Source organism: Rousettus aegyptiacus, unplaced genomic scaffold (assembly GCF_014176215.1).
Source record: "Rousettus aegyptiacus isolate mRouAeg1 unplaced genomic scaffold, mRouAeg1.p scaffold_m13_p_2, whole genome shotgun sequence".
NCBI classification, from domain to species: Eukaryota; Metazoa; Chordata; class Mammalia; order Chiroptera; family Pteropodidae; genus Rousettus; species Rousettus aegyptiacus.
The window spans coordinates 175,553,241-175,580,228 of NW_023416295.1; the positions used below are offsets into that span (position 1 = coordinate 175,553,241).

A 26,988-nucleotide genomic window follows, 5' to 3' on the forward strand; every position below is an offset into this window, starting at 1 on the left:
CGCACAGTGAATTTCTGGGCCAACCTTTAAACAGCGAGGAGCTGGGAGGAACCCCCCAGCGGTGAAGGCCGGAAGCAAGTCCGGGCCCGGCCCGCTTTGCCCGGTTCTAGGAATCCAGAGGGAGCAACCTCCGGGGGTCAGAGGTTCAGGCTCTCCCCCCTCCCCCCTCCCAGTGCCCCCCTTCAGTGGGGTTTGCCTCGAGGGCGATTGTGGAAGCTGGAACACGGAACCCCGCCTTCATTAGGGTGTTGACAGAAGCAAGGGCGATGACAGGTTTTAGGCCTGAATTGTGTGCATTTTACGTACCAGCTCTTCCGAGGAAGACCCAGAAAATGTTATGACAAAAAAAATTCTTTCTCCTCTCGCAAGTAGCCAGACCCTTCTATATACCAGTGCGGGGCTCGTTCAGGCCCCAAGGCCCTTAGACTGAGGGCGGTGGCCTCAGGGAGCCTCTGGGTGAAGGCTCTCCCCAAGGACTCAGCTCTGTCAGGTGTTCCCTGAGAGGCCGACACCTGGCCAACCTATGCCTGCTGCTACCCTGGTTGGGCATCGGCTCCAGGAAGGTTCCGGAAGACTTTGGAAGCTGGCACGGGCAGAGGCCAGAGTCCCAATCTCCAGACAGACCGGAAGCGCCCTGAGCGCCGGGTCATGGCACAGGTCTCACGTTCAGTGCTGCCATTACGGTTTTGGAGAGCCTGGGGTGCTGGGAAACAAGGCACCTTGACCTTGCCTTGTCCCCGGGATCAGGAACCGGTGTCCCAGGAGGGCAGCCCGGGCCCCACCGGGGCTGCAGTGGCCTCTAGTGGCCGAGCGCAGTCTCTGCCTCCTTTCCTGCACAAGAGCCCAAATGTTGCTCCAAGCACGTGGCAGAGGCCACAGGCCGGGAGCTGAGCGCCTGCGCACACAGAGGCAGCGCACGGGCCCCTTCCTGGGCCACACTGTCGCACTGGGCTCCGGGGACACTCTGCTGGGCAGCAGGGCGCAGTTCCGCTGCACGGAGGGGGGACAGGGGGCAGAGGTTGGAGGTCGGGGTCAGGGCTGGAACTCAGCCCTCTCACCCCAAGTCCAGTCGCCAACCCCTGGAGAATGACCCGAGCCGGCCGACAAGGAAGGGCCAGCTCCGGTACCCACGCACCTGGAGGGCAGAGGCGCTGCGCTCGCGGGAGGCACCTGGGCTGCGGCGGGGCTCCCCGGGACCGAGGAAGAGAGCCACCTGGGAGAGGGCCGTCGTGCTGGGGGGCAGGGGCACCCGGAGACAGCGGCTCGCTGGAGTCCATGGTGGGGGACCACGTTGTTCTGCCACCTCCACCGCCGCTGACATCGTTCCCAACACACACACACACCCCACAAAGCTCTGGGGGGGGGCGGGCACCGCTGGCGGAGGACGCGAGTGGGGAGGGCCACGTGGCCACCGCCGGGACTTCGGCCTCCAGTGCGTCTGACCGGAGGGCGCCGGGCCGCGGAGCCACGCCTGCGGCTGACCCGAGGCGGGAGCGGATGTGGGAGCCGCGCACAGCACGGCGCATGCGCCCGATGGGGCCAAGGGGCCACCGAGGAGGAGGAGGGGTCGGGTGCCGGCTGGGCTTTGGCCGGGAGTCAGCAGGACTCACCCACAGAGCGGACGTGGGTGCGGGAGACATAGAGACAGACGCCGAGGTTCCCCCAACTCTGGGCCCAGCGGTGGGGTGATGGGTGATCCGGGTTCCCTCCCTCACCACCCCCACCTCTGACCCGCCTTGGGGACCCCACAGTGCTGCCTTCCTTCACGAAGCCTCTCTGCGGAAGGGACTCCGTGCATCAGGTCGCTCCGGGAGAACGCCGTGGGGAACCACGGGGTGTGACCCCGGGCTGCGCGGGAGGCGAGGACCGGAAAGGCCCCCTGTGCTCCTCAGGGGGCTCCCCTCCCCACGACCCTTTTGGCGGGAAGAGGGTGACTGGGAGGCACCCCTCCTTGTTCGTTTCTCTCACTAACTTGCAGAACCTTCTGGGCTGCAGGGAAAAGGCAGGAGATGGTGGTCGGAACGATTTCGCTGGTGGTCCTGTCGTGATGCGGGAGACCCAGGTAAGACAAAGCCAGTCCCCTCGTCCTAACTGCATCTTCTTAAAAGTAAAAATTTTAAAAAGGATGCCTGCACCAGGGTCACGAGCTCGGGAGCCAACCCTGTCCAGCTCCTCGGCATGAGTCCCCTCCCCAGGAGGGGACCGGGCATCCACCCAGAGCCACACCCCCCCACCCCCCACCCCCCGTGCAGAAAGCGGAACTGCACGGGGCAGGCCCCGGCTCCGGTGAGCAGGGGCTGAAAGACCGTGGCTATTTTTGCAGTCGTTAGGATGGAATGTCCGCCGGCCCCGGCCCCCTGGCGACACTCAACACCAGAGTCCAGCCGCTGCCATGTGGACGTGTTGGAAACAGAGCACAGGACTACCAGCTCTGGTCACCCAGAGGCAGTGGCCCAGGGTGGGGGGGAGGCAGCTGTGAGAGGACAGGGCAGGGAGCCAACTACTGGAGGTGCGAGATGGGGGCGCATAGGGCAAGGGGCTGCCCCCCCCAGGAGAAGCCTGACCCTGCCCCTGACCCTGAGCCTGAGCCTGACCCTGAGCCTGAGCCTGACCCTGACCCTGAGCCTGACCCTGAGCCTGAGCCTGAGCCTGAGCCTGACCCTGAGCCTGAGCCTGAGCCTGAGCCTGACCTTGCCCCTGACCCTGAGCCTGACCCTGAGCCTGCCCCTGAGCCTGCCCCTGACCCTGAGCCTGAGCCTGACCCTGACCCTGAGCCTGACCCTGCCCCTGACCCTGAGCCTGAGCCTGACCCTGACCTTGAGCCTGAACCTGACCCTGACCCTGAGCCTGACCCTGACCCTGACCCTGAGCCTGAGCCTGAGCCTGACCCTGCCCCTGACCCTGAGCCTGAAGAAACTCTGTGCTTCAACCAAGGCACAGGGACATCTGGCTTCAAAGGGAACCCCAAATTCCAGGGAGCACGGGAACTTTGTCCTCCTGGTGACTGGGAGGTGAGGGCGCATGCCTGCAGCCACGTGGCCTCCGGGCGGGAGGTGGCGGCCCCAAGGAGTCATGGACACCACACTCCTGGTCGACAGCCTTGCCAGGGAGCAAAGGCAGGCTGGGAAAGCCTCTTCTCCTAGTGGCCGTCCTTGCTGGGGGCAGCAGAGGTCCCCGGCAAAGGTGGCCTGAGGTCCTGGTGTGGGAACTTGGAATCATCTGGGGGGTGGAGCTCCATCAGCTGCAGGGGAAGGGAGAGAGGGGAGGGGGAAGGGAACGGGGAGGGGGACGGGGGGGGGGGGCCCTGGGGCAGGGGCGGTGAGTCAGCGCTGCTGGAGCCTGGCGAGCGTGCTGAGATCTGCAGCCCCTGGAGGACCGCAGGCCCTGCTCTGATCACACGGAACTGACATGGACAAGGACACTGGAGAGAGGCCAGCACCCCACGGTGGCCTCCGGGGTGCGGGAGGTGCGGGTGGGAAGTGTGTGTCCCGGGTGCCCGTGAAGCCGAGAAATTCCACATTCAGTGGACATCCATGGCAAGCTGCCACCAACGTCGGGGGGCCGGATGACAAGGAGGGGGCTGTTGGCAGGGCGTTCGGTTCCTGCAAGTTTCAACTTTTGTCAAAATTGGTTAATTGGATGCTTTGCATGACTCAAGGTACGTGTGCTTCTCCATCCACAAAATTCACTCATTTGCTGGAACACCCAGAAAAATGGGTCTGGCTTGCTTTTCCCGCCCTCTGACCTCTGCAGAATCTGAGCTGGGTGTTCGCTGGGGACCCTGTCCCTTCCGCCCCAGGGGAGAGTGCAGGACGAGGAGAACCCGGCAGGCGGGCCACAGCCCGCAGGCCCGGGCGAGTTCCCGCTCCTCTCTGGACCTCCGTCTCCTCTGTGAAACGGGGTGAATTCATTTCCTGTGGCTGACGTAACATCTTGCAACCTTAGTGGCTTAACACTGCACACCTTTCGTCTTCCAGTTCTGAGGTCAAAATGGGTCTCACTGGCTGATGTCAAAACCGCGGCCACACAGCGCCCTTTCTGGGGGCTCCAGGGGAGAGAGAACCCGTTTCCTTGCCTTTCACAGCTTCTTAGACCACCCCCACATTCCTCGGCTAGTGGCCCCATCCTCCGCCTTCAAAGCCAGCCGTGGCCGGCACAGTGGCCCCCCCCCAACCCCGAAGCTGAGATGGATTCTCTGCCTCCTGCTTCCACTCCCAGGGATCCTTGCGGCAGGCTGGACCCGCCCAGAGTCCCGGCTCATCGCCCATCTCGAGGTCGGTGGGTAAGCAGCCCTAACCCACCTGCTCCTTAGTCCTCTCGCCCTGCACCGAGGTGGACACCCGGAGTGGGGGCAGCACTCTGGCTGCCATGGGGGGGGGCTGTGCGTGGGGGGAAGCTGTGCTCACACTGCCCGGCAAACCCTGGGTGCCGGCGGCGATGTGGGCGAAGCGTCAATTCATCAACAGTCGCTCCCGACCAGGGTGTTCTTGGGAGGAGAAGGGGGCCTCTGTTCCAGAGCGGAGTCCGGGGCACCCCCACTGCGACCCCAAGCCCTCGCCACACTTCTGCAGAGACGTTTCTTGGGGCCAGGGTTGGGAGGAGGAGGCATCGGTGCCTCTGGACGTGGGCGCCGTCAGTCAGATGTGCTGGCGGGCCTTCGCCGGGGTCGACCAGGCCCAGATCACACACGCGGAGTTAAAACACTGTGGGGTAAAACCGCGGGCCGGAGCCGCTCCCTTGACTAGCGTGGCGGCAGGAGCAGCCGGGATCGAGGTGCCGGGGTCCCGCCGTCCCGCTGCGTGCCCGGGGAACCGTGTGATCTCGGCGTTCGTCCCTCTGTGGACGGGTGAAAGGCGTCCGATTTGGCGTCTGCTGCCCCTCGCTGAGAACTCACCGCGGCCCGGCTCCGTCGCCGCAAAGATAACCACCCGGCAAAGAGTGTCACCCTGTGGAAAAGGGGCGCAGAGGGGCTGGCGGCTTGCTGGGGCAGCAGCGGGGTCTCACAGCAGACACTGGCTCAGAGCCGCTCTCCCCCCGCTCCAGGACCCCCTCGGAGAGCTTCGGGAACGGCCGCGCCCCAGTGGCGGGGTCCCCGGCCGCCGCTCGCTCGCCGAGGCCCTGCGCGAGCCCGGCTCCTGTTCTCCGGTTTGGTTTCACTCTGGGTTCCCAGGGGAAGGGGGGGGGCTGCCGTCTGGGACACAAACCGCAGCAGCTCGAAGCCCCCACTCCCGCTCGGCGAGGCGAAGATGACTGAGTCCTTAAGTGGAGGGAGAGCTAGGTGTCCAGTCTGTGACCAGTGAGGACCAGAGACGGTAATCGGAGGAGCCAGGAGGTGTCCGGGACCTTTCAGCCGCCTAACACCCGCCCGTACCTTCTCCTGAGCCCAGCGCGAGGGACAGGGGCGCGGAGGGGGGCGGCCCAGCCCACTGCGGGGGCAGCCGGCGGCTGGGGCGTGTGCAGACGGAGGGCACAGCAGTCCCCGAGCCCTCCCATCGCGAGCACACACACGCGCACGTTCCCTCAAGCACAGACACACACCTAGAAACATGTACGTATGCATAAACACATGCACAGATGTGCAAACACACCCACAAACGCATGCACAAATATACACACAAACACACACGTACAAACACAAAGACAAACCACACGCAAATAAACACAAGTGCACACGCCTGCCACACACAGCCCGCTTAGCACTGGGCCCCAGGCCGCCGCCGACTGAGGCTCCTCCGAGGAAGGGACTGAGAAGTGCACGGACCTGTCCCTAATCGCGCCAGGACATCGCAGGACGTGAACTCAGAAGGCCAGCCCCCCGCGGGCGTCACTGCGGCCGGGCGCAGCGGCCCCAGCCACGGCCCGACTGGACAAAGCGAGGGACGCGGCCGGAGCCCGGACCGCCCTTCTGCTTTCCATGTCCTGAGGGCTGCACGTGGGAAAGAATCGGGGCCCTACTAGGACACAAGGGGGGAATGGACGCCACACGCTGGGAGCCGAGGAATCTCTAAGTCCCTCCGCGCGTCGCAGGCCTGGACGCCGCGCGGCCTCTGCGCCCGGCTCACGCCGCGCCGGGCCCCCGCACGGCGGAGCGGGCCAGAACGGAGCCAAGCCCGGTCGCCCGGAGAGGCAGCAGCAGGTAGCTAACACGCCGCTTCCCAGCGCGCCATTGGCGTGAACTCCACCCCCCTTCGCAAACGGGGATCCCGGCGAACCCGCCCAGGGGCGGCCCCCCCACCCGACGCGCGCGAAGCGCAGCCCCAGGCTAACGCTTTTGTCCACCTCCAGCCATAGGGGTTTCGGGAACGTGGCTGCAGTCTCCGAGAACCCCGCACCTTCCCTGCCGCACCGCTGCAGTCGCCCCGGGCCGAGGGGCCCTCGCAGCTCCTCATCCCAGGGCCTTTGGAGCCCGCCCTGCGCGCTGGGCCAGCCTCCCCCCGCCCCACACCGCCCTTCCCCCTCTGGGCATTGGACAAATGCGCTCACCACTCCAGATTGCTGTGCGTCCCCCAGAGATGACCCCTGAAGGCCAAGACCGGCCCTGGCCATCCTGTGGCCTCAAGCAGAGGGCCTGGTACAGAGCAGGCGACCAGGAAACTCTCTGGGATGAACGAGGCCGAGGGCCACCTTTGCAGAAAGGGCATCTCCTAGGAGACGGATTCCCCCAGGGCCACAGGTCCACGCTGGGCTGGGGACGGGTGACTGTGCACAGCGTGGGGCACAGTGTGTCCAGACGAGAGGAGGGAATGAGGCAAGCTGGGGTGGCGGAGCCCAGGGCCGTCTCTGGGGCTGGGATTGTCACCGTCACGGAGCTTCTGTTAATCATGGCCGTGGGCAGAGGAGCTCGGGTAGGCCGTGCCCACGCTGCCTAAAGCCTGTTTTCTAGCTGTGTCCAGTCCAGCTGGCCAACCTGAACGAGTCTAGGGCTCTCCCCACCACGAGGTCCCCTCAGGGTCCCCCAGCACGGACACCCAGGCATGCCCACCACGTGCCCCCACGCGGCCCCGCCTGCTGACCTCTGAAGCGCCCATGAGGTCACCGAGGCAGTGCTGCCCCGCTGGTCTGCGATTCCTGGTCGCAGGCTTTCTTCAGCCCAAGTGCTGAGGAGGACGCGGGCGTCGGGCAGCCCCCATTCCGTGGGGGTGCCGCAAAAGCGTGCACCCTGCTCTCTCTGAATACCGCTCAGACGGCCACACCAGAGGCCAAGGACGCAGCACCCAGCATGAGCCGAAGCGTTGACTTCCGGCAGCGTGGTGATCAGGTGCCCGGCAAGGCCATGCAGCTACCGGACTCCGCGTGAACGTCGACAGACATGACTTTACTGCATTGCTGAGCTCGTAGGAAAGGTCCGCCACCCCACAAAGAGAAACAGCTGGAACCGGACAGATGGTGTTTCCCGGACTCCCCTGAGAGAGAAGCACTGAGGCAGAGCAGGGCCGAGGGCGGTGAAGGGGAGTGACCCCAAGACTCCCACGTGGAGCTGAGATGCTCAAAGGTGGTCAGCCCCTTAAGGAGAGAGTGGCCCCAACTTGACCTGCCTGCCAGCAAAGAGGGTCTACCGAGAAATCTGGGTGACCGCCTCAGGGCTCCGGGTAGAAAATCTAGAATAATAATAATTTCTCGAGAATTTCCAGCCATAGCCCTGCTCTCGGGTGGCGCGGGAATTAAAATTTACACTATCCTCGCAGACAGGGTCCCCAAGTCCAGAAACTAAAGCAACGGTCCCAGGATAGGAACACCTCGCTGTGACCAGCAAAAGCGGACGAGGAAAGCGTCCCAGCACAGGCCCTCAGGACTCAGTAAAAAAGTGGTAAAACGCAAGGAAACAGGCCATCGGGAGGCGGGAGTCGATAGAAATAACAAAGATTTAGCTACCGCCAAACTTCAGATATTTGAATGTTTGAAATAGATAAAAGATGGAATAAGAAAGGTTTTTTTAAAAAGGGACGAGTCTGTTTTTTTAAAAAAAAGGTCAGATGGATTTGAAAAACGACCAAGTAGCACTATTACAAGTGAAAATACAAATGTTGAAACTCTAATCTCCATGAATTAAGCGACTAAAGAGAGACTCGGTGAATTGGAGCGGAGGTCTGCAGAAATTTCCCAGGGTGCGGCGGCGGAAGGCAAGAAGACAGCAGACGGGCAGAGGGGGGAGGGGGCCGGGAGGACCGGGCGAGCCCAGCGAGCGCCCAGTTAGACTTGAGCCCTGCTCATCGGAGCAGCGAGGGAGGAACTCAGCTGTTCCAGGCAGAGGGATCGGCATGTGCCACGGCCCCGAGGAACCCACCCAAAGCCAGTGGGCTGGAGTCCTTGTCGTGTGGCTGGCCCTGTGCGGGCAACGCTGGGGCACAGACGCCCCAGACGTGCCCCTGCCCAGCAGGCTGGGGGGCGGGGCCAGCAGCGGTGAGCCGGCTGAGCTGCTGCCCCGCGGGCTCCATTCCCCTTCCACTGCTCTCTGCTCCCACCCTCCGGCCATGTGGTCCAGGGAGAGTCAACCGCAGTCCTACAGGCTTCAGGCGTTGACATGTGATCCCAGCCCATTCAGCCTCAGCCTGGGAGGCCCAGTTCTGAAGCGCTTTCTAGAACAGCCAGGCAGAGGACAAAGCTCTGGTTCTGCCAGGGTTGCCGACAGGGGCGGGAAGGTGGGGGCGCGGGGGAGGCCGGCCCGAACTGCCTCGAGATGGCGCCGACCCGAAAAGAGGCAGAGCCCTTTAGGCCTGGATCCAGCTGGGCCTGCAGGACGCCCCGGACTTGGCGATTACGTGCTTTGACACAGTTCCTTTTCTGCTTGAGCTGTTCGGAGGTGGGTAAGGGTGAGAGTTTCCTGTCACGTGTAACTCCATACTCCATGCATACCGCATAGGGAAGCCCCAATGCCGGAGACCCCATGGAGGCCCCTGGGCCAGCCACGGAGTCAGGAGGGCTTCCCGGAGGAGGTGACGGCTGGGCTAGGCCTGGATGGCTGTGTCATAGTTAGCCGGGGAGCGGGGGCATGCGTGGGCAGGCTGCGTCATGGTTAGCCGGCGGCGAAGGTGTGCCCGGGCAGGCTGGAGCGGGCGTTGGCTGTCATCCTGGGACTCAGTGCAGCTCGCTGGCTCTGGGGTGCAGTCTCTGCCCAGGCAGGCGCCGGGCCCTGGGCTGGCTCCCGACAGCGCCTCGCGATGGCTCTGGGCCTTGGCAAGGGCTGGAGGCCCCAAGGCAGGTGACACCGTGAAGAATGCGCGAGGGGGGGCAGGCCTTGCCTCGCGAGCCATGCTGGTGCTGGGACCCCAACCTCGAGCTTCGGCTGAAGTCCACGGGGAAAGCGGTGTCAGGAGGTCCCCAGCCCACCCCGCCCTCCCCCGCCGCCAGCCCGGTCAGTGCTGAGCTCGCTCCTTGGAGGCAATGCCGGGCACGGGCAATGTGCAGGTTACCAAACCGAGTGGGCTTAAGGGCCCACTCCCAGTTCTGTGACAGGTCGTTTCAGGTCCCCGGTCCCGGCAGACTGGGCACCCAGCGGTGCTCAGACTCTCGCAGATCGATCAGCCCGGCAGTGAGCAGCAGGTGCCCGGCGCGGCTCAGCCAGCCATGCCTCCACACCCCGCTTCAACGCCCCCTCCTCTGAGAAGCATTCCCTGGTAGCACCGAGCGAAAGCAGTCCTCCGCGCCTCTCAGGTCCCTTTGGACCCAGGACCCCCGCAGATCGCGAGCCCCAGGCCCCCACCGGACGTACGTCGTATTTTCCTTAGGCTCAACTCTGCCCGGCCAGGGCCCAGCCAGGACCTGGCAAGAACCCCCGATGGGGAAACATTTGCTAAATGAATGAATAATGAATAGTTGGATGAAATTTCGAGGTTCCAGTTACACTGCATTTACCAAGTGCCAGGCACTGTTTTAAATGCTGTGTAAATACTAACTCGCTGACTCCTCATAATGACCCTTGGTGGTATGTTCTGTTTGACCCCTGACACAGGCGAGGGGTCACAGGCACAGAGAGGCTCAGGAACTTGTCCAGAGTCACACAGCCTGCGTGCAGCAGAGCGGGGCTCAAGCCCAGGCCGTCTCTCCGGTCTGTGCTCTTAGCCCGGGGCCACTACACATCATCGCTGAGGACCAGGGAGGGAAGCGGCCAGGGGTCCAACCCTCCTGCCCCCTGGTCTGGCTCTTCCCTCCTTAGAACAGGAACCCCAGGGCCTTGGGTTCAGAGGTCGCTCCCCTGTCCACCGGGCTTCCTTTGAGGCCGCAGGCAAGCTCTTTGCCAATGAAGGCAGAGCGGGTCCGGGCCTCTCCTCCCTGCTCCTGGAGACAGTGGTGCCCGTAGGCATCCTGCGGGTTTGTGGTTTGTGGGTGTGCTTCAGCCTGCGTGTGTGGGGAGAGGAGCTGCATGAAGCTGGCTGGGCGAGTGCCCTGGGCCTCCAGGGTCCCCGACAGGGCTGGCTGCGGGGCAGGGCTCAGGGAGGACCCGGGTCCTGTTCCGGTATCCAGACCCGCTCTGGCCCAGGGTGCCCAGGGCAGCAGGCAGCTCCCTAACTGCCAGCCCTCCCTGGGGCCTCACTTCCAGCCTCGCAGATGGCAGAGCCGTGGGCCGCCATGGCTGATACCATGTGACCCTGCCTGGGCAGTCACATGACCACGAGGCGGCAATCCATAGGCCAGTCAGGACCAATAGCCAACAAATCGGAAGTGAGGGGCTGACTAATTGAACTCACCCCTTGGGGAGCCCCTAGCTAGACATCCCAGGAGTCCCTTGGAAGGCTCAGGGTGCGAAGGGAGGCCTTGGGGGCTGGCGGTCCTAGGAGCCTGCAGGCTTTGGGGGCTCGGGGCCCCTTGGGAGCCCTGGAGGGTCTTGGGAAACCTTGAGGGACCCTGGGGGAGCTTCGGGAGCCTTGAGGGCTCACTGGGCCCTTAGGGAATCGTAGGGAGCTTTGAGGGGTCTTGGGGGATTCTTTAGGTCTTAGGGGACCTAGAGACTTTTAGGAGAGCTTAAAAGGCCTGGGGACTTTTGGCGGGCCTCGGGAAGTAAGGCGACCCGGGGGGCCTCTGGGGAGAGGAGCACCCCCAAGGCCCCAGGCCGCGCTGGCGGCCGCGGCCCCGGGCCTGTTAATCCCCTCTGGAGGCCCTGAGAACCGTCTGCGTGACGGGGGGACCGCGGACCAGCCTGAGTCCTGTGAGGGCGAAACGACCCAAAATTGACAGGGCGCATTTCTATGATGGCCTTGCCCCCGCTCGCATGCCTGGACCCCTGTGAGGCCCACGCTGCCCCGACACGAACCGCTTCCTGGAGGCCCCGAGACCGCACTGTGCGGAAGGCTTGTGGGGAGGTGGGGGACGGACTCCTGCCACACAGCCCGCTGCAGCCGGTGTCCCCTCGTCCCCAAAGTTCCTCTCACACTGACGACCCCTCCCCCCGCAATGGCGTTGGCATGAAGTGCCCTGAGCACTGACCTCTGTAGCGGCTGTGATGCTCACGGTCGTCACCGCCGCCACCCTGCACCAGCCACCGCCAGCCAGCTCCTGGACGTCCGTCCTTCCGTCTGCACAGGCTCCCCCTGCGGCCTGGAACACTCTTCTCACATGGCCATCCCATCGTGGGGTCTCAGGTCACATGGTCCCTCCCCAAGGGACGTGTGCGGCTGGGGCTGGGGCTGAGGGTGGCCTCGCTGTACGTCTTTTGTGCCTGTACTGTCGCGGTCAGCTCGGGCTGCCGTAACAAAACCACCGCCGAGGGCTTAATCGGCGACGTTTACTCCTCACGTTCAGGAGCTCGAGGTCCGAGGCCGAGGTGCTGCCGACCCCGTCGCCGGCGCGAGCTCTCTGCTTGGGCTGGAGGCAGGCGCCTCCTTGCTGCGTCCTCCGATGGCCTTTCCTCCGAGCGTGCACGAGGACCGACCCTTCTCTCTCCACCCCCCGGATAGGGCACTAATCCCACCATGAGGACCCACCTGATATCTCATGAACCCCAGTCACCTCCCACAGGCCCCACCTCCCAGCACCACGTTGCAGGGGAGGGGAGGGCTCCGCCATGTGAATTCACGGGAGGACACCGAATTCGGTCCACACCGCCTCCTCAAAAAATAACGCCCATTAAAATGGCTATTGTTCAACGCAGAAGCAAATGGAAAACATTCACGTTGGGAAGGACGTGAGGACGGCGGCCCCCAGCGCATCGCTGGTGGCGGTGCGAAATGGCGCGGCTGCCGTGGAAACCGGACGGCGGTTCCTCGGTGCAGCGAGCGACTCACACCCGCGCCAGCCGCCCCTCCTGGGCGGGAGCCTGGAGAGCTGGCCGCAGGGCCTCAGACGGGTGCGGGTGCCGCGCACCGGCCTCCGCCTGCGCAGCAGCCTCGTCCACAGCGACCCAAAGGCAGAAACAACCCAGCGCCCGTCGACAGTGGGACGGATCAACGAAGTGCGGTCTAGACACACAATGGAGGGTTAGCCCCCCAAAAGGAGGGAAATTTGGTACGCAGATGATTCTCAAGGACATTGTAGCCAGTCACAACATGCAGGATTCCATTCTCATGAGGTACCTAGAGTGGCCAGGTTCATGGAGACAGAAGGTGGTGGAATGGTGGTCGTCGGGCTCCGGGGAGGGGGGATGGGGCTTGTGTGTAGTGGGGTGAGAGTTTCCGTTTGGGGAGACGGAACAGTTTTGGAGACGGTGGGGGTGGTGAGCGTACCACGGTGCCAACGTGCTCACTGCGCGGACCCCTACACCACTCAGACATGGTTAAGACGGCGAGTGTTGTGTGATGTATGCCATGGGGGTGGCCCTTGTTTCTAAGACGTTTTTGTTGGGCAGAGCAGACAAACATTTGTTTTTAAAGCAATAACACTGTAAATCAACAGCGACACTTCTTATTCAGGACGAAAACATTTTCCCTCGAACTCGGTGATCTGCGTCTCCTTTTCCCTCACTCGAAGCCCCGGTGCTCAATGGCGCAGTGAGAAAATAATTGGCCGTGTGCTTCGTTTCCCACCGCGCACGCAACGGTCTCAGAGAAACAGCGCCAACGACAGCACCGTCAGGATTGTCGGAAAGAGTGACACCATTCACCCGCTCTGTCCTCGTGTGACGTGCCGCCAAAGACGAGCAGACCCTTGGACTATCTCTCGTCCGTATGACCGCGTGCGTCACCACCAAAATATGCGATTATATTTCTTGTTTTTATTATTTAAAAAATTTACCATCATTCACTAATTAAGCTACAAAACAAAGTATTTTCAAAGAAATACTCTTTACCCTGTTTCACACTTCTCTGAGGTAATGGTTTTAAATTATGAATTATCCTTTAATTTTTTTAAGAATAGGAAAAATAATGTTATCCTCATTTTTTTTAATGAAAAATGACTGCCTTTGCCTAGGTAGCCTGTTTTATTTACTCTATCTTTGCATATGTCGAATTGATTACTTTGTATTAATACTTGTATATAGCATCCTTGGTCCGCGCTCCGCCTGCCTTCTTCCCTCCTGCCCGTCTCCCTCCTTTCTTCCTTCTTCAATTATGTGCTGGCTCCCTGGCAGGAGTAATAATGAAATGCGCAGTCCACCTTCCCTCCCTCCTCTCCACTTCCCTTCCCTCGGGCATCTGGTCTGAAATCATAGCTTTTTATGTCCAGGTAACACCTGGTAGGTAAACAGCAGGCTGATCCTACTTCTCTCCTGCCCATTCTTCCTCCGCTGTCGGCACCATCTGGGTCGGTGGAGTCGTAAGGACCAAACGCACTTACTGCCATCGTCAGCCCTCCCCTTGCTCTCTCCCGGTTCGCTTCCAGTCCCTGTGTCCCTGCTCTCCTGGATTACTCAGGACAGGCTCAGGGGACTCAGTGATCCTGGCCAGAGCAGGTCCTCTGCAGCCTTGGACCCCGGGGCTCATTTTGACTGCGTTAAACATTCTGGGCTCACATTTTCTTCTCTTGGATATTTGGTGATCTGGTATTTTTCCCGGTAAGTGATTGTTTTTGTTTTTGTTTTTGTTTTTTGTTTTTGTTTTTTTAAACCAGGGTGCCCAAGGATTTTTTTTCCTTTTTCTTTAAAGTTCAGTAGTTTCGCTCAACTGCAACTCAGACTTAGTCGTTCTAGGCCAGTTTTCCTCGTATGGACTATGTTCTTTTAATACGCGATTTCAAGGTTGTTTGTTCTACGACTCGGGAGCGCACGCCTTAATTATAGTTTTAACGTCCGTTCTGTTCCGTCGATCCGTTTTTCTCCTTCCTCTCCTCCACGTCACTCTCTTTCAATCCTTTCTACCTTTCACTGCTTTTTGATTAAAAAACCCTCCCACTTTCTATCTTCTGTCTGTCTCAAGGCACCATCTATGTGGCTGTTCCTTCTTGTGACCCTTTTAGTTTTGCCTTCATTTCTGTAACCATTTTTTCTTTTATTTCTAGTTACTCTCTGAACTCTAAAACTCTCAAAAATGTTTTCCCTCCAGTCATCTATTTTCTGAGTTTTCCTACTTCTGAATTATGCTGTTCTCTCATGATTTCTATCACGTTATTAATTTTTTTGGCCTCGTATTGAAATACGAGGCTCCAACTTTCGTCTTTTGCGGGGAAATCATTCTGATGTACCCTCATAGTCTACGGCCGCGCTGTCCGGCATTGTATGGCCACCGGCTACATTTGGCTTTTTATGTTTGAATTAATTAAAATACAATTAAAAGCTCAGTTTCTCATTCACACTAACCACATTTTAAGTGTTAGTAACCACGTGTGGCTGCCATATGAGGCTGTACATATATAGAGAATTTCCATCATTCTAGAAAGTTCTATTGGGAGGAGCTGGTCCTTAGGATCACAACTCTCTGCCTAACTCTCTTTTTCTTATCACGAGTTTGTGTAGTGTCCGACTGCTCTGTTATAAGCCTTCTGGACATCCCTCCACTGGGCTCCTGGGCTCCCAAAACCGCACAAGGCCCCCTTGGGTGGCACGCCCCCTCAGCCCCATGGGCCCAAGGTCGGAGAGGGTGTCACACCGCCACGACCTCCTCCCTCTGGCCTCTGCCAGGCCTGCCCTCCTCCCACAAGCCCCCAGCGCCCTGGGCTGGAGCAGGCGGCCCCTGCTCTCCCGGCTCCACCGACCACGTGAGCAGGCGGACGCAGACCTCCTGCCCCCACAGTAAGGTCTACGGGGGCGGGGTCTGACTGGTGGCCGCTTCAGCATTGTTGCAGAGTGAGTAAAGGGCAAGAAGTAAGAAGGTCCCCAACCATCACCCGGCAAAGTAGGCAAACTGAGGCTCAGAGCGGTGGAGGGACTCACCAGGGTCACACAGCAGGCGAGACCCAGAGCCTAGATCCAGGCTAGCAGAAGCCTGGCCCCGGTCTCCTCCTGCGGCGAGCAGGAGGCTGGGCCGCTAAGGTGTGAGGCTCCGCCCACATAGCCCAGGTGCAGATAAAGCCTGCTGTAGCAGAGGACTGGGCAGGCGGCAGGGGCGGGGACGGCCTCCCTAGGTCTGGTCCGGGACGTGGCACCAGCCCCTGCACTGCTGCCTGCGGCCACCAGGTGGCGGACTCCGTCAGGCTCAGAAGCCAGAACGCAAGTTTGTGGGGCAAGCCGCCCACCCCAGGCCTGTGGGCTGGGGGGGTCTGCGCTCCGCCACCTCCCTGGAGCCTGGCTGAGCCCCGTATTGCCTCAGGGCCCCCGCTCTGCAGGGAGCACCATCTCCCCAGGCCCACAGCAGGGAAAGCCCTTCACATGTGGCGCTCACCTCCCCGCTTCCTCCACACCGGGGCGCTCACCTGTCCCATCTTAACGTTTCTGAGACGCTGACGCACGTACAACGGAGGCGAGCGGCCGAAGCAGCTGTGGGTGCTCCAGTTTTTCCTGAAAAGCTGTTATTAAGTTGGCACATCTTACCGATGGCACTTTAAAGTCAAGGAAATGGGAATGATGTTTCTGGGTGTCATTTGGCCACTCGTTAGTACCACCTTCGCTGAGCGCCTACTCTGTACTGTGCGCTCCCAGGTACTGACAAGCAAAGGTGCCGATTCACACAGAATGCAGAGAGCCAGCCGGCCTTCCGGCCCCTGGGCAGCGGGCAGGCCTCGCACATGCTCGGCCTCCCCCGCAGGCCGCCACCTGCCCCTCGGCGGGAAGCACGTGGCCTCCGTAGAGGCCACAGCCCCAGCCTGACGGCAAGCATCTCACTTCTTCACTTTGCAGGTGGGGAAACCAAGGCTCAGAAGGTCAGGCGGTGTGCCCAGGGACGCGGCTTCCAAAAGTCCTCACGGCCTTGCGCCGCCAGAGGCAGAGAGCATGCGCAGTGTGGTCCCAGCCTTCCCTGGGGAGGGCTCACGGTCTCACACACCGCCAGGGCCAACGCGGGAAACAGCCTGGCCTGGCAGCTGGCGGGGAGAGAGCAGGTGGCCAGTGCTCAGTATCTAAGGTAGGGCAGCAGCTCTGAGACCACTGTCCGAGTTCATAGGGTAGGCTGGCTGGAGTGGGGGGGCCAGGAGGAGGGGAAGAAAGAGGGCTCTGGCCCAGGGTCAGAGTGAATGAGGAAGCCGCCAGGGAAGAGGGCCCTGGCTGGGAGTGGCCTGTGGGCAGGCTGGCTCTTCTGAAAGTCCAGGATGGACAGAGTGGCCCTGTGGGCGCTCAGAGAAAAGAGGTAGCCTGGGAAGGCTTCCTGGAGGTGGGGGTACTTGAGTGTGAATATGCCTGAAAAGAGTATATCTAAGAGCAGAAAGGGGGGGAGACGGCCAGAGGAGAACCACCGTCCCTGGATTTACGGAGACGGACAGTGTACCCAGCACCTGCTGTGCCCTGGGCCGGAAGGCCGGCAGGGGTCAAATGCGGCCCCCGCCCTTGGGCAGAGCACAGGTTGGCGGGAGAGACAGGCTCAGAGGCAAAGGCCACCCTCTGGTCTTGGCGCTGGGGTGGAAGGCAGCAGAGCACCCGGGCTGGCGGGCCAGAGGAAGGTGCCTGGAGCCAGCGCAGGGTGAGGAAGGACGCACCAGGCGGGACCGCAGCCTGTGCAAAGGCCCCGGGGTTAGGAACGGTCATGTGACACATCCGCGGGCAGCCTGGGGCCAGGCGCTGCGCGAGGCGCCGAGGAGCCGGACGGAAGGAGAGGAGACGCGAGCGTGCTCCCCGGAGCCGATGCGCTGAGGACGTTCCGGCCAGGAGGCCGAAAACGCACGGGGCGCATCGGGGCATCGAGCAGAATGCGGGTGGGTCTCCTGCTGCTGCCGCTGTCACCGACTGCCACATCCGTAGCGGCGCGAGGCAGCACACACTGATTCTCTGACGGCCCTGGAGGTCAGGAATCCTAAAGTCGGGGGTCAGCAGGGCTCGTTCCCCCTGGACGCGCTAGGGGGAACTCCGTCTCCCATTCTCTCCAGCTTCTAGAGGTGCGGACGGTCCCTGGCCCGTTGCAGTCCCTCCGTCTTCGTCTTCGGGGCAGCGGTGGAGCACCTTCAGCTCATTCTGACCCTCCGCCCGCCTTCTTCCTGCGATTGCATCGGGATCTTCCTGCCGGCATCGGATCCAGATGGACGCCCTACACAATCTCGCCATCGCTAGATCCTTAACTCAATTCCATCTGCAAAGTCCCTCTCGTCAGGTGAGGTAATGCCTTCCCGGGTTCTGATGGTTGGGGCATGGACATCTCAGAGGGACTTTATTCTGTCTCCACGGTATATTATAATGTGCTAGGTGCCAGGAAGAACAATAAAGCCAAGGAGGAGTGGTGGGGACTGAATGATTGTTAAGTAGGGTGGTCAGGGTGGACCTCGGGAGAAAGGGTGAGGGTAGCGCTGTGCAGTTCCCGGAGCGGGGAGCAGACCCCAGGGAGGGAGCGGCAGAGCCTGCTGCAGGACCAGGCGGCGTGAGGCCAGCGGGAGGTGGGCAGCAGGGCTGAGGACGGTCAGAGCAGGGGGTGCAGGCGAGCAAGGCGGGGACTGCGCAGTCCCACCTGCCGCAGTTCGGAGGTAGGGGTGGAATGAGGTGGCTCTCAGAGCCCTGGCTTCACCTGCAGGGCCAAGGGTGCGCTGGGCTTGGGGACCACCAAGTCCCACTAGAGATCGCTTCCGGGGGGCACAGTCAGAGCAAGGGTCTCCGGGCTGTCTGAATCTGTCTCCACCCCAGGCCCAGAGAGGGGTCTCTCCGTGCAGGACAGTCTCCTTGATCCCTGAGGTCACCGACCCCCTTTGGCGGGCACCAAGTTCGTTCAGAATCTTCGCCCCTCATGTGACCACTGGCAAGAAGATGCCGCGCCAGTGCGCCCCTGACGGAATGTCCGGCGGGCAGGCCGTGGGCAAGGTGACAGCACTGTGCGTGCTTGTGCGTGGCTGTGCCCGAGGCCTCCTCCGAGACAGACGCGCGGGACCGCGTGGCCGTGATCGCGACCGGCGGGCAGGCGCGCTAGAACTGCCGTGCGTGCACGTGGGTGCGAGTGGCAGGGACGCACGTGGGCCACCCAAACAAAGGCTGCTCTGCGTGACCGAGTTAGGGCGCGCGCGCCAGCCGAGTCTCCGGGGAAGGCGCACCCCCGCCAGCCCGGGAACCTGCCAGGCTGCGAGGGGCGGGGCGGAGGCGGCCCGCGGGGTGGAGCTGGCCCTTTAAGGCGCGGCGTGGCGCGGGGCTGGGCGGTGCGCACGGGGGCGCGGTGGCGGCGCGCGGGGCGGGGCGGCGGCTGCGCAGGCCGGGCCGGGGGCGCGCAGGCTCGGCGCAGCGGGACGCGAGCGCGCAGCCTGGCGCCGCCGCCTCCGCGCTCGTGGCCGGGACTCGCGGAGCCGCCTCCTCCGCGCTCCCCGGCGCCGCTGGGCTCCCGGGCGGCCGGCAGGTGCAGCGCGGCCGGGCGGCTGGCGAGGGGGGCGCCGCGGCGGCGGGTGGATGAGAGTTGGCCACGATCTCCGCGCAGGGTAAGCGGCGCGCGCGCGGACGCCCACACGGACCTCGGCGGACACACGGACACGCTTTCGGCACCGGCCGGCCCGGCCGCGCGACCCAGCGCGCTTGGCCACGTTCTCCCCCGCGCCCGGAGCCGGCGGCCCTCCGGGCAGGGCCCCAAGCGGGCGCGCCCCGCAAACACGCCCCCGGGTCCCGCGCGGGCGGGGCTCGTGTCCGGCTCCCGGCGTCTCCTGGTCCGTATTTGCCTGGCCCTCCAGGGAAAGAACGTTGCAGGGTGGCGGGGCCCGGCGCGCTGGTGGTCGCTGGGCCGGAGGTTGCAGAGGCCAGACGGGTGCCGGGGTCCTGCGAATGTCATCCTCCCGACCCGCTCTTTGGGGGTACAGGACAGGAGGAGGGACCCTCCAGGGCCTGCGACCTCAGAGACCATTCCGTCAGAAAGTTGTGGGCGCTCGCCCCCTCCCCGAACCCCTCGGTCTGCCCTCTCCTCTGCTTTGTTTGGGACTGTTTGCTAGTGGGGCTCTGCCGGGGCCCAGGGCCACGTGCAGGAGGAGAGGTGGGGTGTAGTGTGGCAGCCCCGAGCCTGGGACCCCCACCTGCCCGGAGCAGGCCCTGCACCCCTGTCCAGGCCTTGGATCAGGGAGGGTGGCCTGGCGCCCTGCCCACCTGGAGGCTTGTGGCTGAAGGAGCAGTACCCGCAGGGCTGGAGACCTGGTGGGGGACCTGCTGGAAGCTAGGTCTCCCCAGCAGCCCTGCATTTCCAGAGGCAGGGATGATTTTGTTTGGGGGACACCTTTTGCGGGATGAGGTCTCCTGGCCTGCCTTGGGCAGCGGGGAGGAAACCCTGAGCTCTCAGCCTTTCCCACACAGGATCAGCTGGGTTTGTCCGGCAGGCTTGGCAGGGCGGCCAGGGCAGGGCCCTGCTGTGGTTAAGAGGAATTTGGAAGCTTGCCTCCATCACGCACCTGCTTTGACCTTGGTTAAGAAGGCATTGAGCCTCCCTGTGCCTCAGTTTCCCCCAGTAAATGGGAGGGGGGCCGACAAGAAGATTTGAGGAGATGATGCAGGTTCCCCACTGGCCAGGCTAGGGGCACCCTTTGCCCCCAGGTAGTCATTGCTCCTTTGGCTCTGCTCCTCTTGTGTCCCAGGCCCATTTGGGGACACGCAGTCCCCTCGGGTGAGCGTGTTCTAGTTGTGCCCCTGCCCACATCCCACAGCTGGCAACAGGGACACCTGAGATCTGGGGCCTCATTAAACCTGCCCCTCCTTCCTGCTACAGGCCCCTCTGGAAGCCCGCCTGGCCCAGGCGGGGGCCCGCCTGCCTGTCCTTCCCCTGCCTAGAACACGATGCCGATCCCCCTGCAGCACGTGTGACCCTGGGGCAGGAGCCTTGACACCCCAGTCTGGATAAGACTAGACTCAGGGTTGGAGGGGGTTGCCAGCTTGGCCCTGGGGACTGGGAGGTGGGGGTCCCTGGGGCCTCTAGATGGGCGCCACCCCCTTCTCTGCCCTTGTTTCCTCTCGGCTGCCGTGGCTGTTGGGGTGTGGGATGTGGCAGTCCCTCAGTGTGGCCGGGGCCTGGGCAGGGCCGGTCCCTGCGACGTCGGCCTGCTTGCACTGGGGACAGGTACTTCCTGCTGGAAACTGCAGGGGAAACTCTTGAAGTTGTGGTCTCCTTGGCCCTGGCCTTGACCGCGGTTTTTTCTGCCTGTTGCAAGGGCAGGAAGAACCAGGTGGTTTCTCCCCTAACTGCCAGGCCCCGCTCCACGCTCTCCGCTTATCGGCCGAGTCCATTCCGGGGTGGGTGTCGTGAGACGAGTCAGTCACCAGCTGACCTTTGCTTTCCTCCCTCTCCCTGGGCCTCACCTTCACCAGCTAGAAACGAGGAGAAGGATCAGACCCTTTGACTGAATCACCATTTTCGCTGCGAGATAGCGTAGATTAGGCCAGGATATCACAGCGGCTCAGGCACGGTGGAAGTGAGGTGGTGCGAGGTGGTATCAGGTCCCGGCTGCCGGTGCCAGGGGAGCTGCGAGCCAGCGGAAGCCCCTCTACTCTTTGTAACAGTGTATCCGGGTGGTTACATTGTGACAGCTGCCAGCACCAAACCCAGACCACATCTTGGTGGGACCCATGTGATCTGGGGGGGGGGGGGCCTCCCCTGATGTAGCCATAGTGTGGCTCATGTTAGCAGCTGTGTCACCCCGTACCCCGACATCTCATGGGCTCCAGTGGACCCCTTCCAGCTCCCATGCTTCGTGGTTCGGGCGTTTCCCTCTGGAAGCTGGGCCCACCTGAGTTGTGTGGGAATGGGGTTCCCGCCGTGGAGTGGCGTGGCTCCATCCCGCTGCTCCTTTTGGGGGGCTGCCGGTTTCCCCTGGCGCGGGCCTCCGGCCCATCACCTCTGGTGTTAGGGTCTCCACGTGTGTCAGGAAGGGGGCTCCTGCCTCGTGGCTGTGGTGGGGATGTGAGTGTCTCCGGAGCACCCGTTGGCGCAGGGTGTGAGCTGGCTGGGAAGGAAGACACCGGTGGTGGCCGTGTGGCCAGCCACCTTCTGCCTCCTTCCGTGCCAGGCGGGGCTGGGAGGCTACCACGTCTGTCGCAAGCCAAGTGCGTGGTCGCTGGCCGGTGGGGGCTGCTGACGGAGCTGGGGGAAGCAGAGCCGCCCTGGGCTTCAGGACATTGAACACGGCGTGGGGAGAGCGAGCGGAGCGTGGGCCCCACGGAGCGAGCGAGCGGTGAGGGGCGCGGCGGGAAAGGCACTTCCGCTCGCTCGGCTGGGGCGCAGGTCTGCGGGGCTCCGCCTGGACGGTTTGAACTCTCCGGTGACGTTGGAGGCCTCTGCTTCGGGGAGCCTGGCGTGGGGGCTCCTGGGCCCTGCAGTGGCTTCAGATCTGTTTTCCCTTGGGTTTTCGGTGGCACAGCAGTGGGGACTCTCGTTGGGTCCTTGTCCTGGGCAGAATCTACAGAACACCCCTTGGGGAGACGGTGAGTTTGGGTCCTTGGCAGTCCAGTCCTGCGGACGCGGGAGCAGGCCCGGGCCCCTGCAGGCGATGCTCATTCAGTGATGGCCGTGGCTAGGGCCCCACCCTGCCCAGGGGTGGGGGCAGCTCTGTCCCTGCCGGGAGCTGAACTTGAGAACTTCTAAGCAGGCTGCTCCGACTGCTCGTCAGAGGGAGGTGGAGGAAGGAAGCGAGGGTTTCCCTCTCAGAGAGGAACCTTTGGTGTCTGCCTGTGTCCTGTAGGAGTGGCTGGGCGGAGACATGGGCCATAACTCGCCCCTGGTGACAGTCACCACCTGAGGGCTATTGTTAAGATTGTTTGGCATTTGAGTTATAACCAGGATTGTGATTATGTTTGAGCCCTGTGATTACCCAGTGATTACAGTCCCCTGCGGTGACAGGAAGTATTAGCCAACCAAAAAAATTCGTATTAGTACTAGAAATCCTCGTTATAGCCTCAGATATGGCGCTAAGTGCTCTTCGCACTTTGTCCGTGTGGCCCTCACGGCACACGCTTACACCCATTCTACATTTAAAGACACTGAGGCACAGAGGTGGGGCAGCTTGCCTGGGTCCCTAGTTAGGTGAGCAGCAGAGCTAGGATTGGGACGTGGGTCGCTTCGTGGAGTTAAGTTTCCCGGGGTTTGTGACGGGACCGTGAGTAAATCTGAAGTCACAACGAGGTCTCTCTCTGCAAACATTCAGGTAGCAAGAACGCCTGGTCCGGTGACTGATTTTCCTGACAGCGGGAGGCCGTTAGCTTCTCACAGATGAGGAAGCCGCTGCAGAGAAGTTAAGGTCACTTGCCTGAGGGCACAGGCTGGAGCGTGGCAGAGCCAGGTTGAACCTGGAGGTCTCCCCAACCCGGGTGCCGCGGGCAGGGGCCTCACGTGGAGACCCTTGGTCTTGCTGCTCTTGGGCAGGGTGCTCAATGAGGGTCTTGTTCTAGAATACAGAAGCCAGAGGTCTGAGCGCCGACCTTGGCCCTGGCTTCCCCCGGGAGGGGGAGGGGAGGAAGAGGAAGGTATGGAGGTGGGATGGGGTGTGCCCCATGACCAGCACTGGCTGGGGTTGGGTGGAGCGGCCATGGTTGTCTAGGAGCGAGGGCTTCTGGCAAAATCCGTGACACTGGGCGCTGCCAGGTCACTCCCCTCTGCGAAGCGGGGCACTCGGAAAGCACCATGCTCCGTGTCATTACCTGTCCCTTGGGAATAGTAATGACCCCTCTAGGCCACCACACCCAGGTTAAGCTGTGCGTGGGGGAAACCAAATGTGTAGGGTGCCTTGGGGGGCCAGGGGTGGGTGCCCTGAGAAGTAGCCCGCGGCCTCTCTGTGGGTCAGGGCTGGAGCTGCCTTGGGGCACGCGGGACGGGATGTGCAGGCGTGGGGGCGCCGGGTCCCAGCCTGTGTGTGCCCTGCCCGGCCAGCCTTCCAGGACAGAGGCGTGTCTCCTTTCCCAGGCTCGTCCCCCCGCCCCCCCACAGGTGCCCGCAGGGCTGTCCAGGGACAGCAGACTTCTGCGTCTGGGACATCTCGGCCCCTCCCCCTGGCAGGGCGGCCCCGCGCAGTACCCCGCTTCGTGTGTCCATTCTCGTTTTCAGCGGCGGTTGGCTCCGGTGGTGTGAGCTGCATGCCGGTCTCCCTCCTGGACGCCTCCCGGCCGTCCTGCCCCCCTGGGGTCACGGCCCCTGCTGTGGTCGGCCAGCCGTTCACCCGCTTGCCTCCGAGCTCCTGCAGGGCCGGGGCCCTGCCTTCCCTAGGCTCCCTGGCGGGCCTCATGGGGTGTGTGGGGTGAATGGTGGCAGGCGGGGCGTCGTGAGGGGGGCTCCCCTCGCACCGACCGCCCCACTGTTTCTGTTCCTTGGTGATCCTCCTGTTCCCGTAGGTATCACTTGGCTTTGAAACTTTGTCGCCTGTGAGCTCGGAGTGCCTCAGGGCAGGCGGGGCTCCTGCTGTGGGTGCCCGTGACTGCCCAGGCAGAGCCCCCAAGTGGGCCTGGAGCCCTGCTCTGCCCTCCCCCGTGCTGGGTGGCCTGCTGAGTTTTAACAATGTTTTCTAATAGCTTATATTTTTTAGAACAGTTTTAGATTTATGGAAAAACTGCAGATAATACAATTCCCATATACCCACCTCCCCTCCCTGCACTTCTATTAATGTCTTATATTAGTGTGCAACATTGTTACAATTAATGAACCACTGTAGACACACATTGTTATTAACCAAGTCTGAATTTTACGCAGATTTCCTTACTCGTTACCTAATGTAATTGTGTCCAGGACCCGGCATGACGCCCTCACACCTCCGGCCCCTCTGGGCTGGGAGTTTCTCAGAGTTCTCTCACTTTGATGACTCTGACAGTCCTGTGGAATTTGAGGGATATTGTAGGGTCCCTCTCTGCCGGAGTGTGTTTGGACAGTTGGCATTCCTCTGTTGGAATCTGGATGTTAGCCTGAGTCATGGGTTTGGGGAGGAGGACCGCAGAAGGGAAGTGACATTCTCCACAGGTCCTATCAGGAGCACGCACTGTCACCTTGGCCACAGGGGCGCTGGCCTGGATCTCCTGGCTGAGGCGTGCCCGTCAGGCTCCCCCCACTGCACGGTCCCCCTCTCCCCGCGTCCACAGTGTCCTCTAGGGAAGGAAGTCACACTGCAGGGCCACCCTACGGGGTGCGGTGCCATCCTTGTTTATTTAGTCGTCCCCTTACATCGGCGTGGGTGCGTGGGTAGTGACTTTGCACGTCGGGTTACAATGCACCCCGTCTGTATCTCCTCGGTCAGCTTGACCCAGCTTTGGCCGCGGGGTGCGCTTTCGGTGGCCACGCCCCCTCGTTACGGTGGCCACGCCCCCTCGTTATGGTGGCCACGCCCCTTGCGGGGCGAGGTGAGCCGGTCCTCACTGTCTGCTGCAGCTGCTGGGGGCCCACGTGGTGTGTTTCCTGCCCAGCCGCGGGGTTGGCCAGTCCCCCAAGGGGGCTGCGGGGTCCTTCTGCTGGAGAGTGGCCTCTGCAAGCCCAGACCTGGGCCCTGGGCGTGCTCGTTGCCCTGGGGCTTTGTCCGTCCCCCCCCCCCCCACACAGAACGAGGACGTGCTCGTGTGTACACAGCAGTGAGTCCACACGCGTCTGTAACTGCCACTGGGCCGTCCGTGCCCATTCTGAGCGACACGTAAGTTCATCCCGACGGTGCGTCTGCCCGCTGATCCTGACCATGCGACCCCGACCCCACGGTCCTTCCGGCCTCCTCGCTGATCGGTCATCTATTCTGGCAGTGGGAAACCGGCCCCCGTCGTTTGCTTAACCGTGGGGTTCCCGGGTACCTGCAGAGCGGGGGCAGCGTTGTTATCCTGGTCTTGGGAAGTGGCTCGTGGGCCGGCCCACCCCGCCCATGCACACTTCCTCCCTCCTGCTCCGGGAGCACCAGGGCGTTCTCCTCCCCGCCTGGCAGAGGCTGGCCAGGGCACCGCCTCCCGGAGAAGCTCTGTGGCCTGCAGGGAGAGGCACAGAGGAGAACCGGGGTTCCCCACTGTGCCTGGGCAGCCGGGGCCTGCGAGCGTGGACGCACACTCGACTACTCGACATCCCTTTGAAATTCAAAAGTGGTGCTGGCTTTGAACATACCTCAGAAGTCCGCTTCGACATCGCGTGAGGGGGAAGGATGCTGAGGTACCCTCTGGAGCCCAGACACGCCCCTGGCTCAGGTGCGGTGGCTCGGCCCCGCCCCGCCTCTGACCCTGCACTGTGGTATGGGAGGTGGCCTGGCCTTTGGAGGAGCAGTGGGGCTGAGGCCGCTCTCCCTCCTGGGAGGAGGGGGCGGGGCGGGTCCCTCTGCCCCGTGATGTGGGCCCTCGTGGACCCTGCTGCATGAGGGTCCTGCCGACGGGGAGGGAGGATGCCCTTGGAGCCCTGGGCAGGCTCTGTGAGCCAGGTGGGAGGGTGTGAGGTGGATGAGCACTCACTGAGGTCGAGGGCTTGCACACCTGTATAGGGCCAAGCGAGTGGGCAGGGGGCGGGCGCCAGAAAGGAGTGGCCACCTGGGCAGGCTCAGAAGACGCCAGGACAGCAGGTGACCCTTCGTACCCCTCTCCCTTTTGAATTAAAATGAGGGGGGACAGTGGAAAGGAGGCCGGACTGGGACTCAGTGAGCGACTTCAGTGCCTGGGTTCCTGTGCGCTGTGCGACCTGCTGACTGTCCCCTCCACCCGTGGGGGGGTGCCGCCCAGGGGACCGTCCACACGACCGTGGAGCTGTGCTCCACGCAGTGTTTTCGGGATCTGAGGGGCCGCCTGGCTGTCCCCATCTCAGGTGAACTTGGGCCCGGGTGGGCCCCGAGTGGCGGTGCCCAGGCTGCTGCCCAGGGACCTCATGCGTTTGGCAGCCCGTGTGGGTGCCGTGTGCCCAGTTCCTGTGTCTTGTCACCTGTTGAGTGAGGACCTGGTGTGTGCCAGACCCCAGGACGTGGTAAACGATGAAGGAAGCGTGCGGCGGCAGGGAGAGCGGCGCGGTGGGGGCCTCACCCCGCCTCGGGGTCGGGGGGCCTCCGAGGGGTGGAGAAGGGGCACAGGAACCCATTTGGCGGGGGGAGGTCAGCCCGAGAAGGAGTGTGGCAGCCAAGTCCCGTGAGGCCTCAGGCCACCACGCCACACTGCCCGGGACCAGTTCGTGCTGATGTGGGGCCTGCGAGGTCATCTTACCGAAAGTCAGCTCCTCTCCAAGACTCCTGGAGCCCGGCCAGCCTGCGCTTGCACGTCTGCTGGGCCGGGCTGGGCTCCAGGCCATGCTGGGTGGCCGGCTGCCTGGGCAGCCCCAGCCGGGCAGCCTGGGAGCCCATGTCCCCCTGCTGTGGTGCTGGGGCCTCCCTGAGACGGCCCCACATCCCCCCAGTCCAGGGTGGGTGGCTGAGGAAGTGGGTGGAGCCAGCCAGGGGCTTGGTGAGTGGGGCCGTGCTGGGCTGGGGACCCTCATTCCCGAGAGGCCCCCTCCTGGGAGCGGCGCTCACGGGCCGATGTGGGCCGGCCTCCCTGCCCCGCGGCTGGGCGCCCGTCCACACCGGGGCCCTCCTGCATTGGGGGTGAGGTGTGTGCCTGCTCGGTCCTGGGTGACAGGCGGCTGTGGGTGGTGTTGGCCTCGAGACGCTTTTCCCTGCCCTGGTGTAGCACTCCGG

The 26,988-nt window shown here is 62.8% G+C and overlaps 1 protein-coding gene across 2 annotated transcripts in view; it reads left to right on the forward strand.

Annotated features, from left to right (window-relative positions):
* The first annotated feature begins 18,679 nt into the window (after nucleotides 1-18,679).
* Nucleotides 18,680-26,988, forward strand: part of GRAMD4 (GRAM domain containing 4) — a 54,947-nt gene continuing 46,638 nt past the window's right edge. The window contains exon 1 of one of the 2 annotated variants that reach the window (XM_016126744.2): nucleotides 18,680-18,840. In XM_016126744.2, the coding sequence (XP_015982230.2) occupies nucleotides 18,812-18,840 (29 nt within the window). In that variant the 5' untranslated portion in view covers nucleotides 18,680-18,811. Of the gene's footprint in view, nucleotides 18,841-21,584; nucleotides 21,815-26,988 lie in introns of those variants that run through there. The other variant, XM_016126747.2, reaches the window with a different exon arrangement.